The sequence below is a fragment of the Elephas maximus genome, chromosome 1 (assembly GCF_024166365.1).
Source record: "Elephas maximus indicus isolate mEleMax1 chromosome 1, mEleMax1 primary haplotype, whole genome shotgun sequence".
Taxonomy (NCBI): Eukaryota; Metazoa; Chordata; class Mammalia; order Proboscidea; family Elephantidae; genus Elephas; species Elephas maximus.
This window is the reverse complement of record NC_064819.1, coordinates 90996895-91008117: the sequence shown is the minus strand read 5'-3', so window position 1 is coordinate 91008117 and position 11223 is coordinate 90996895. Positions and strand designations below refer to the sequence as shown.

At 54.9% G+C, this 11223-nt stretch overlaps 1 protein-coding gene across 1 annotated transcript; it reads left to right on the top strand.

The window, feature by feature from the left end:
* Nucleotides 1-514: 514 nt before the first annotated feature.
* Nucleotides 515-9717, top strand: PPP1R18 (protein phosphatase 1 regulatory subunit 18). Its single transcript, XM_049887731.1, has 4 exons — nt 515-598; nt 1663-3304; nt 7743-7953; nt 8862-9717. Exons 2-4 carry the CDS (start codon nt 1691-1693, stop codon nt 8879-8881), a joined length of 1845 nt encoding a protein of 614 aa, XP_049743688.1. The 5' UTR covers nt 515-598; nt 1663-1690; the 3' UTR covers nt 8882-9717.
* The last annotated feature ends 1506 nt before the right edge of the window (nt 9718-11223 follow it).

The following is an 11223-nucleotide window of genomic DNA, read 5'->3' as shown; positions in this document are numbered from 1 at the left end:
GGGCCCGGACAGCGGGGCAGCAGTAGCCCTCGACCCCTCAGTAACAAAGGCTGTCGGGGGAAGGCAAAGGCATGGGGAGGAGCGGCAGGAGATGGGAAGGGCGGGCCCGGCTCGAAGCAGCTGCAGCTTCCTCCTCAAGTCCCTCGAGGGGCCTGAGTCACTCACTAGCCGCCGCCGCCCTGGGTCGGAGAGCTAGGAGTGGGGGTCTGGTCACCTAGGCACTCAAGGGCCAGGGGGCGGAGGGATGAGGGCCTCTGGGGACAGGGCAGAGACTGTCGGGGGTTCTGACGCGAAGAAGGGAGTCCCGTAGCGGAACCCCAAGGCTGGGTCTAGGGTAGCGAGACTCCGCCCCCTCTTCAGGCTCCGCCCCTCGCCCCGGTCCCTCTCCCCATTGTCCTCAGACAAAGCGGTTGCCGCCCCCCGCCCGGCCCCCTGGTCCCTGTCTAGGTCCCTCCTTCTGGGCTCCCTTTTTCCCTCCTCCTATCCCTCCTTCTCCCCTCCCTCCCGTCTCCGGATCTCCCTCGCTCCCTCTCTCCTCCTCTTCCTCTCTCCGGACACCGGGCTCTCCTGCACCCCCTCCCCTGGGGCCCAGCGGCGCGTGAGTTGACCGAGGGGTTTCAGACTTGGGGAGGGATGTTCTCCTCGCTCTGGTCCCTGCTCCCTTCCCAGTGCCGGGCCTTGGGCTGTCTCTTCTTTGTGCCGAGATTGTGCAGTCAGAGCCGGGTAGGGGCGGCCGGCTAGGTGGGAGTTCCCTGAGAGCGGGGGACCGGGGCAGCGGACTCTCAGGCTCTGGGAAGAAGAGGCGTGGAGCCGATCCTCGGCAGGCCTGGGCCCCGGGGCGCAGCCAGTGGGGGAGGCAGGCGGTGGTGGCTGGACAGGGTGGGGGTGGATGCCTAGTTCTGGGAACATGCTGGCAGCCCAGACGCCCGGGTTCGGAGAGTCCCGGGGGAGGGTATTTCCCTTGACCCGCCTTGGGGGCGGAGTGCGGGGCAGGGAGGTGGGGGCTGGGGGACCGGAGGGGCGTGGCCGATTGACGCTGGAAGGGGAGCCAGGAGACTTAGGGCCGCGCTGAAGCGCGCCGGCCTCCTGCCGCGGCGCTCACTTTCCCCTCCACCCCTTCACTTCCCCTCTCCCCTAGACCCCTTCCCTCTCGGACCCCTCCTCACTTCCCCAAGACCCCCCCACCCCAGGTCCCTTCATCCTGTCCCCAGCGCTACTGTCTGACCTCCCTTCCCACTCTCAGCTCCCGTGGGGTAGCGGTGAGGCAGCCTCGCCTGAACCCGGCCCTCCCCTCCCCCCGCTTCGCTTTTCTCTCTTTCGCCCCCAGCTTCTCTTTTCTCCCTTCTCTCTCCCTGTCACATCCTTGGGACAGTAAGACTTCTTAACAATGTGGTGCCAAATCTGACTCCTCCCTCTTTGCCCTGAATCTGCACTCTTCCTTTTACCTCACTGCCCCCCCCCACCAACTTGGCTCTTATCTTTTCTCTTTATTTTCCCAGCTTTTCCCTTCCTCTGCCTCCTCTTCTCCCTCTTTTCCCCTGTCCTCACCTCAGCTCCTCTTCTCTGTCTCCCACCTCCTCCCTTCACTTCCTTTCCCCCCACACTCAGTCTCACCCCCTGAGCCTCTCTCACAAGCCTCTCCTTCCTGTCCTCTGCCCCCAGCACTCCACAGCCTCACCCCAAGGCGACTATGGCCACCATCCCAGACTGGAAGCTCCAGCTGCTAGCCCGGCGCCGGCAGGAGGAGGCAGCCATGCGTGGCCGGGAGAAGGCTGAGCAAGAGCGCCTATCCCAGATGCCAGCCTGGAAGCGGGGGCTCCTGGAGCGCCGCCGGGCCAAGCTTGGGCTGTCCCTTGGGGAGCCTAGCCCTGTGCCCTGGACTGCGGAGGCTGGACCTCCAGACGCAGACGAGTCTGCTGTCCTCCTGGAGGCCATCGGACCAGTGCACCAGAACCGATTCATCCGGCAGGAGCGACAGCAGCAGCAGCAGCAGCGGAGTGAAGAGCTGCTTGCTGAGAGAAGGCCCGGGCTGCTTGAGGCTCGGGAGCCAAGACCCAGCCCTGGGGAGACTCGGGATCAGAGCCCCAAGGGACGAGAGTCAAGAGAAGAGAGGCTCAGCCCTAGGGAGGCCAGAGAGAAGATGCTGGGGACACGGGGAGCCCGAGAGTCTAGCCCCAGACCTTTAGAGGCTCAGGACTGGAGGCCAAGTCCAAGAGAGATGGGAGATAGGAACTACCGACAGTCAGAGGCACGGAAATGGAGACTGAGCCCTGGAGAGACTCCAGAGAGGAGTCTAAGACTGGCAGAGCCTCAAGAACAAAGCCCCAGGAGGAAAGAGGTGGTGGAAAGTAGACTGAGCCCAGGGGAGTCTGGCAGCCAGCAGCTGGGCCTCACAGAGGCCCATAAATGGAGGCCTGACTGCGGAGAGTCTCAGGAACAGAGTTCGGCACAACTAGAGGCATCACAGTGGAGGCCGAGCTCAGGAGAGGAAAGCAAAGACTTCTCGGGAGAATGTGGGAAAAAAGAAGACAGGCCAATTCCAGGGATGGTCCCAGAAGAGATTACAGGGCTATCAGAGACCCTAACAAGGGAGGCTCGAGACAGCAGCCCCGGAGGAGTGGAGGCAGCAGAGCAGAGGCCTGGCCTAGTGGAGGACGGTGAGAGGGGCTTGAGGCTGACAGAAGGGTGGAAGTGGACCCTGAACTCCGGGAAGGTTCAAGAATGGACACCCAGAGACACAGAGACACAAACTCAGAAACCAGAACCTTCAGAGTCCGCTGAGAAGCGCCTGGGGCCTCCTGGGGTAGAGCCTGGAGAAGGGGAGGCTGAGGAGGAGGAGACAGGGGCTCAGGGCAGGCCTCTGAGCATCCTGCAGAACCGCTGCTCTGTGCCCTCCCCCCTCCCACCAGAGGACGCTGGGACTGGAGGCCCTCGACAGCAGGAAGAGGAAGCAGTAGAACTCCGGCCCCCGCCACCAGCCCCTCTGTCTCCCCCACCCCTAGCCCCACCTGTCCCCCAGCCCCCTGGGGATCCCCTCATGAGCCGTCTGTTCTATGGGGTAAAGGCAGGGCCAGGGGTGGGGGGCCCCCGCCGCAGTGGACACACCTTCACAGTCAACCCCCGGCGGTCTGTGCCCCCTGCAACCCCGGCCACTCCTGCAGCCCCTTCCACAGCTGATGCTGCAGTCCTTGGGACCGGGAAGAAGCGGTACCCGACTGCCGAGGAGATCTTGGTTCTAGGGGGCTACCTCCGCCTCAGCCGCAGCTGCCTTGTCAAGGGGTCCCCGGAAAGGCAACACAAACAGGTAGGGGAGCAGCCAAGCCAGACTTCTTAGGAGCCCACTCGCCAGTTCTCTCTGGGCACCGGTCTTTTGTTCATTTTTATACTCCTGTATTCTTGTCTCCCTCTATTCTTTTTTAATTCCTGCCACCACCCTTCCTCCCTCTGCACACACACCCTTTCTTCTTGCTGCCTTCCTGTTCCATTCATCTCAGAGCCTGCCCAGCAATCAAGCACTGTCTCTGGGTGTGCTGTCCAGGGTGTGCCCAGGGTGTGCCCACGCTGTGCTTTCTCCCTTCCCTAGGGCTCTGAGTTCTCCCCATTTCTTTCTCTCCTTTCCTCTGAGTCTGTGACCCAGCCCAGCCCATCTGGTGGGCGATGTGCACTGAGGCTGCCAACCCTGAATCTATCATGGCACAGCCACCAGCATGAAAGCACTTATACTTTTTGAGGGGACAGAATATTGGAGCAGAAAGTCTGAGGAGACTGAGGGGGTGGGTTGCGGGTTCTTGGGGAGAAATGGCAGAGAGACAAATGGGGAGGAATGTCTCTGAGCCCCAAGAAAGAGGGGGGCAGAGTTGAGTGGGGACGTTCAAGGAGAGAGGAGGGAGGAATGGAACAGGGCTGGCCAAGGAGCAGAGAGAAGGTTTTTGAACCCCGAGTCGGCCCCATGGGAGAGGCACACAGAGGCCATTTGAAGTGGGTGACCTCGGGGTTACACACCCCCAGCTGGGCCAGTGCTTTAGACAGTGCTCCCTTCTCTCTTGGGACAAGAAAAGCCTTCTCTTCCAAAATACCCCCGCCCCTCACTCCCTGCCCCTCCTCTGTGGGCTTCTCCTCCCTCCCAGAACTGGCTTAGCAATTGGTTTTCCCCTCTCTTCCTGCCACCCTGGCCTCTCCCTCCCCTCGGGGTAGAAAAAGAGAAGTGAATTTGGAGGCACAGTGCTGAAAGCCAGAGGGCTAGAGAGTACAATGGGAGTTGGGAACCAGAGTGGGGGCTGAGGCCAGCAGAAGGTCAGAGGTTAGATTGAATAAGGACTTACAGGGAAGTGGGAGCAGCCAGGCCAACTTCCCCCCCTGGGCCTGGCCCAATTCCTTCCCTATGGAGACCAGGCCCCAGCTTGAAAATCTCTAGGGAAAGAGAAGTCTCACACTCAGACTGTCAGACCCAGAAGTCTCTGTAGCTAGCACACACAACAGGAAGAGGAAGCAGTAGAACTCAGACCTCTACCACCAGCCCCTCTGTCTCCCCGACCCAAGCCCCCTGAGGATCCCCTCATGAGCCATCTCAGAGACTGGGAAGCCCTTCCTGGCCTCCAGTCCTCATCCCACGTGCTACATCCTAAGATTTGTTTTTCATGTCTTTATTATCAGTGGGAAACCACAGGGACCAAAGACCTAGGCTAAGCTTGGGGGTCTCTTGGTCTCCAGATTCATCTTCACGTATTGCTTAATCTCCCATCCCTGAGCCATGGTACTTGTGGCTGTCTCTCCTGAGCCTTCTGACTGCTACCAGCTTTTCCCCTAAGGGCTGGTCAGATGCAAAGGAGCTATGTCAGGAGACTACCGGGGAGGTGCTCAGAAAAGTCACTTCCTACTGAGGTCAGTTTGTGCTTTGTGGAGGAAGGGAAAGGAGGCAAGAAGCTTTGTGTCCCAAAGCACAGTGTCTGTCTAACAGGAGCCAGGAACTTTGGGCAGAGCAGGACCTGGGGTGGTGACCATCCCTAGGTCAGGGAGTAGGGGAGCCGGAAGCACATCGGCCAAACAGGAAGCCTGGGGTGGGAGCCGGAAGGCTGGTGGGGCTGCATGCGGAAGGCTGGGCCTGGGCCTGCCACAACTGTGCTCAGGATGTGGTGAGAGAATAAGGAAGCAGCTGCCTGGGGTGGGGGTGGGGAAGTAGCACAGAATTTCCGAGACCCAGACACCTCACTCTTTTGCCCTCTCAGGCCTTCTTTTCTTCCAGCCTCCAGCTTATCAGGACTACGGGGCCCTGGCCCAGTGCTGCCCCAACCCACTGACTCAGGGTTAAGAGGACTGCCACCCCATCACACCCCACCCCCTGCCTTCCCTAAATAACTCCTATTGCAGGCTAATTCCATCAAACTGATCCCTGCCATCAGGAGAGAAATCCTAGCCCTGCCAGTCACTAGGGATATCTCTGGCCTAGAGGCCAGCCCCTCCCGTCCCTGGCCCCCTTGTGACCTTATATAGCTGGTGGGAAAGGAGCAAGTCAGTCACCCCCTGCCCACTCCCCCCACTTCCATGCAGGCTGTGCATTCCTGAGAAGCTCAGCCAGAAGTTTGGGGGTGGGGGGGCAAGGGAAGGAGCAGAGGCGGGGGAGAGAGACAGCCATAGACTGAGAGCAAATCAAAGGTATCCTTGAGTGAGTGAATAAGAAACGATGGAGATTGTTAGCTCAAAACCAAAACCAAACCCTTTGTCATTGAGTTGATTCCCACTGATGGGTTACAGAGTAGAGCTGCTCCATCGGGTTTTCTTAGCTGTAATCTTTACGGAAGCACGTCAGCAGACCTTTCTTCCATGGCGCCGCCGGTTGGGTTCATAACGTCCAACTTTAGGTCAGCAGCTGATTGCAAACTGTCTGCACCACCTAGGGACCTTTGTTATCCCAAAAGGGGATGTGAAAAGAAAACAAAAATGGGTTCCCAGAGGTTTGTGCAAATCTGTCAGTAACAGAACCAGAAGTGGTCTTTTTTGAGAAGCTGGGATGTATGGGGCCTGGTTGCTATCACTTGATTCTCCCGGCAGTTTTACCACTATGGACTGGGGGTTGACTGCATCCACTGGGCTCCCCTCCACATTTCTTCCTTAGCCTCAGTCCTCTGTTGAGACCTCATTAGAGCTCTGAACAAACCCTTATCTTCCTGTTGTGGCAACTTCCTTGCTCCTATTGATTGAGCACCTACTATGTGCAAAGCAGTTTTCTAGATGTTGGGGCTTTGTCACCAACAAAATAGACAAAAACTCCTGCCCTCTGGCAGGAGGAGAGGCAGGCAGACAGCAAGGGTAATAAGTAAATTCTTCAGAAGCTGGTGGCTATGGAAAAAAAAAAAAATAGAGCAGAGGTAAATGGAACCTGGGGTGGGGGGAGGTGAATATGGCAACTTTATAAGGGAGTGAATGGGAGGGAGGGAGCCGCGGGTGATGTCTGGGGGAAGAGTATTTCTGGCACAGGCAAAAGCCCTGAGGTGGGAGTGCTTGGAGGAAATCAAGGCTAGCATGGCTGGAGTGGGGGAAGAGGCCAGCAAGGTGAGGGGGAAGCAGCACTTTGGATGGCACCTTGGGGCCATGGTCAAGCTTCTGGCTTTTGCTCTGAAATGGGGAAACGTTAAAGGACTTGAAGTCACAGTGACATAGTCCCTGAGCTCCAGCTTCCCATGGGGATCCAGATATCCCATCCCACACAGCCCTGAGCAAACCACCTGTCCACCCACCTTCTTGGCTTCTGTATTCCCACACCCCTGGTCCATGTGGAAACTCAGGGGCGCAGGGCCCCAGCCCCCCAGCTTCCTAAACTGACTCCAGGGAAGGCCTGAGTAGATCATCTGGACCTTTCCAAGTAGTTCACATGGAATCCTCCTGTTTCTCTGCCTAATCCCTTTGGCTCCCAGAGTTAATCCCACCCTGCTCCTTCCCCCTGAGCTTCTTAGAAGGGCAAAGGGGAAGGGTAGAAAGGCAGCCCGAACAGCTGGGGCTCAGCCTGCCCCTGGGACGGTGTTTACGAAGGATTTTTCTGCCCCTTCCAGATTCTTCTCTGGTCTTTTGGTTCTGCCTCTGCCTGTCCTTCTGGCGCTCTCTGTGTGGACTTTCCTCACTGCCCTCTCACCTCACCTTATCCCTGGTGTGTTAGGGGATCTCTTAGTTCCTCTGGGGCTTTCTATATTGGTCTCCTGCCCTTCCCAGCCCCAGGTTCCCTTTGCTTCCAGCCATAGGAGAGGAGTGAGGGGTAAATGTCCAGGGTTCTGGGTTTCCCAGGGGAAAAGAAAGGGGTTGAGGGCATGGAACACAATGTGCTTATCTCCTTTGCCTGGGACTCCGTCCCCATCCACCTCTTTCCTGTCTGGTCTGCTCAAATCTCACCTCCTCTGGGAAGCCTTCCGGGATTACCTCAGGGTGCCCAGGGACTTTGTTCTATTACAGGATTTATCTCAATTTTTTAAAATTTCTTTTTACTCCTCTGCTGCCCACAGTCTAAAGGGCCTGTGTTAACTCACTTCTGCCTCCACAACCCCTGCCAGAGCACAGGCCAAAGTCTGATGGTTTTCAAATAAGATTGAAGACGGGAAATCTGGGATTGGAGAGCCAGTATCAAAAGGGAAACTGCATGTCAGAGTGGCTGAGCAGGGGAGAGTCGTCAGCATGGCGCCCTAGCCCAACCCCTGCCTCCCACCCAGCCAGCTTCAGGGCTGACCTCATTTCCACCTTCTTTCTTTCACACCCAGTTAAAGATCTCCTTCAGCGAGACGGCCCTGGAGACGACGTACCAGTACCCCTCCGAGAGTTCGGTGCTGGAAGAGCTGGGCCCAGAGCCGGAGATCCCCAGTGCCCCTGGACCCGCAGCAGCCCAGCCCGACGAAGACGAGGATGAGGAGGAGCTGCTGCTTCTGCAGCGGGAGCTCCAGGGCGGGCTGCGCACCAAGGCCCTAATAGTGGGTGAGCGAGGCTCTGCCGCGCCGAGCGCGCCACCTGGTGTTGGGGGCTGGCACTGCAGCCTAGGAGGAAGGGAAGGGCTTAATGTTGGCGCTGGAACGGGCTCGGCAGGACCTCTAGCCCAACCCACTCCTTTACAGATGGGGAAGCTGAGGCACTGGGAAGCGAAGTGCGCAGCAGGCCTCCAGATTCCAAGATCAGGGCTTTTTTTCGGTGCTCTAGTGTAGACTCAAGGCAATGGGCAATGGGAGTGTAGTTCAAAAAACAAGATCAGACAAGCTCCTGTTTGAATTCCAGCTTGTCTCTTACTTGTGCTGTGTCCTCAGGGAAAGCATTTGACCTCTCTGGCCTCCATTTTCTCACCTCTGAAATGGGGTTAATAATAACTACCTCTGGGAATTGAGAGGATTAAATGATTTTTGTGAAGCACGCAGAACCATGGCTGGATACAAAATTATTTTATTTCACTTCTCCCGGTGTTACTGTGGAATTAAGGATTATGTGAGTGCCTGAAGGAGCCCCGGTGACGCAAATGGCTAAGCACTTGGCTGCCAACTGAAAAGTTGTCGGTTCGACCCCCTATAGCAGCTCTACCAGAGAAAGATCTGGCAATCTGCCCCGATAAAGATTATAGCATAGAAAACCTGACGAGGCAGTTCTGTTCTGTCACATGGGGTCGCTATGAGTCTAAAATGACTTGACCGCACCTAATAACATAAGAGTGCCTAGAACAGAATGCAGTACAAGGTAAATGATTGATGGTTGCTGTTACTGGTAGTAACAAGCACTCAAGACGAGGAAGAGGTTATAGGATTTGATTTCCTATATGCCAACTGCCCTTTAACTTGGGGCAAGGAGGGCAGGAGGCAAAGGCCCTCACTCATTCTCTATCATTATTGCCTCTTGTACAGATGAGTCCTGCCGGAGGTGACCCTCCCCCACACAGGGAAGATATATTGCCCTCCTTCCCAGAACTGAAGATCCTGGAGCCTAGAAGATCTTGGGCAGACAGACCCTGAAAATGAGCGTGGCAGGGAAGAACAACCAACATCCCCCAGCTTGCTTTTCTCGTCCTGTTTATGGGGGCAGAGACAACTGCTCAACTTCAACCCTAACCCAAGGTCCCTGGTGTGTCAAACGTGCTGGTGCATCTAGGTGATCCAAGAGTGAGTCCCAAGCCCTGGACAGGTGCACAGAGCCCACTGGGGGTGTGTGTGAAGATGGAGGACCCCCCATTTCCATGGGCACAGACACTGTCCCTACAGCCTTCCTTAGCTCCCCTCCCCACCAGGTACTCTCAGGATTTAAGCACTCATCTATGTCCCTGGGAGGCCTGGCCTTCACTCCGATCCCTAGATCACCACCCTTGTGTTTACAGCTCCTGCCTCCTCTCTTGACCACAGCCTGGTTTACAAACCCCACCAACTCCCAGCCCCATGCTGCCAAAACCCCACGTTTACAAGCCACGCCCACTTGCCGAGTCCACGTGGATTTCCTCTCCCCCCTCCTTCAGTTGCCTCATTGGGAGTCGCCTGGGGCGTGGCTCCTCCCACTTTTGCTCAGTATTACTGTGCCTCAGTTTTCCCCAAGAGGGAAGGCTGGGAATCTTGACTTTGTACTCCCAGATAGTTATTTAATTCTGTTCCTCCTAGTGGTTCACAATTGAATTGTAAGAGTGTGGGGTGACTAAGGAGGCACCTGCCTTTCCTTCTTTATGAATGTGGTTTTGTTTTTTAACTTTCCGTAATAAAATGGAGCTTTCTCCGACTCTCGTGTTGCTTCTCTTTCTTTAGAAAAAAAGAAAAAGTGTATGTGGAGGAAAGGCTTCGGGTTCCTCATTTCCAAGCCTCTCTCATCTTCCCATTGGCAGTGAAGAGGAAGGGGCTGTGGCTGTGGGAAGGAAGAATAATGGAGGATGAACCAGGAACTCAGCACTGAGTATAGAAGGGGCTTTAGGAGAGCCTTGCATGGGTTTCACGTGCAGGACAAGCAGATGTGAGGAAGGACAGTTGAGGTGTTCAGTAGACTAGAAGTATCATGAGGGCAGACTATGTCAGTTGGGTTCACTGTGGTGTCTCCACATCTGGCACCTAATAAGCACATAATTACTTCTAGAATGACTGAACAGATGAATTCATGAAAGGAGCTATAAAAAATAAATCTGAAGCACAGGACACTGAATTAAAGGATTGCAATATCCAGATGCTGGCTGCCATGCAAGCAACTGTAATGTGTGACACAACTCATGTGGCTACTGCAGGAGCTTTTTTTAGTCTAAGGTTTGGGGCCATCAACAGTCAGTCCTCTGAAACTGCTGCAAAATTTAGTGACTATCTACAGAAGGTCAAGTTCCTGGAAGAGGGTCTCCTCTGATAGGCAACAGATTTTATATTCTAAAGGGTTAAGAACCACCATAATTCATGGCTTTGGTACCCATAGTTGACATTAGGGGATTTTCTTATTTCAAAGAATCTATCTTCTATGTGTAACATCTGCTATAGTTTACCTATTTTTTCAGTTGCCATGAAGTTGATTCTGACTCATTGTGACTCCATGTGTGTCAGAGTAGAACAGTGCTCCATAGGTTTTTCAATGGCTGATTTTTTTTTTTTTTTCAGAAGTAGATTGCCAAATCTTCTCTTCTGAGATACCTCTGGGTGGACTTGAACCACCAACCTTTCAGTTAGCAGCCAACCACGTTAACTGCTTTATACCACGCAGGAAACATTTTACCTATGAAGTTATTTATTAGCTCTTCAGGCTAGTAAAGGCATAGTTGAGTAGTTATAGTCCTTTTACCACTACACAGGATGCCTCATCCAGTCTAACCAGAGGAGACCCCCCTTTGTTAAAAAACAAAATGTATTAGACAAATTAATCTTAAGCATATATGACAAGCAAGGTAACAAAAGAGTGAGCAGTTCAGAGAGGGTGTGGGTATGGAGGGGAACAATTCTTTTATCAGTAGCAAATTCAGTAAAGATTCTAACCAGTTGTGACCTAGAAAAGCTGGGGCAGGAAGCTCTAAGATACCAGGGGTGGTGCTCTCAGTCCACCTCTGAAACAGAAAACAAGGCATCCAAGAAGTCAATGATATGGATCCCCCTGTGCCTTTTAATGGAATAACAACGTTTCATTTTCCAACAGTAGTGTCTGATAAGTCCAATCAACCACAAGAGTATGAAGGAGGGTCAAACAGGTGAGCCAGCAGAGCTTCAGGTAACAAGTTTGCTTTCAAATAAGCAACCATCAGTGAATTACTCAAGCTATTAC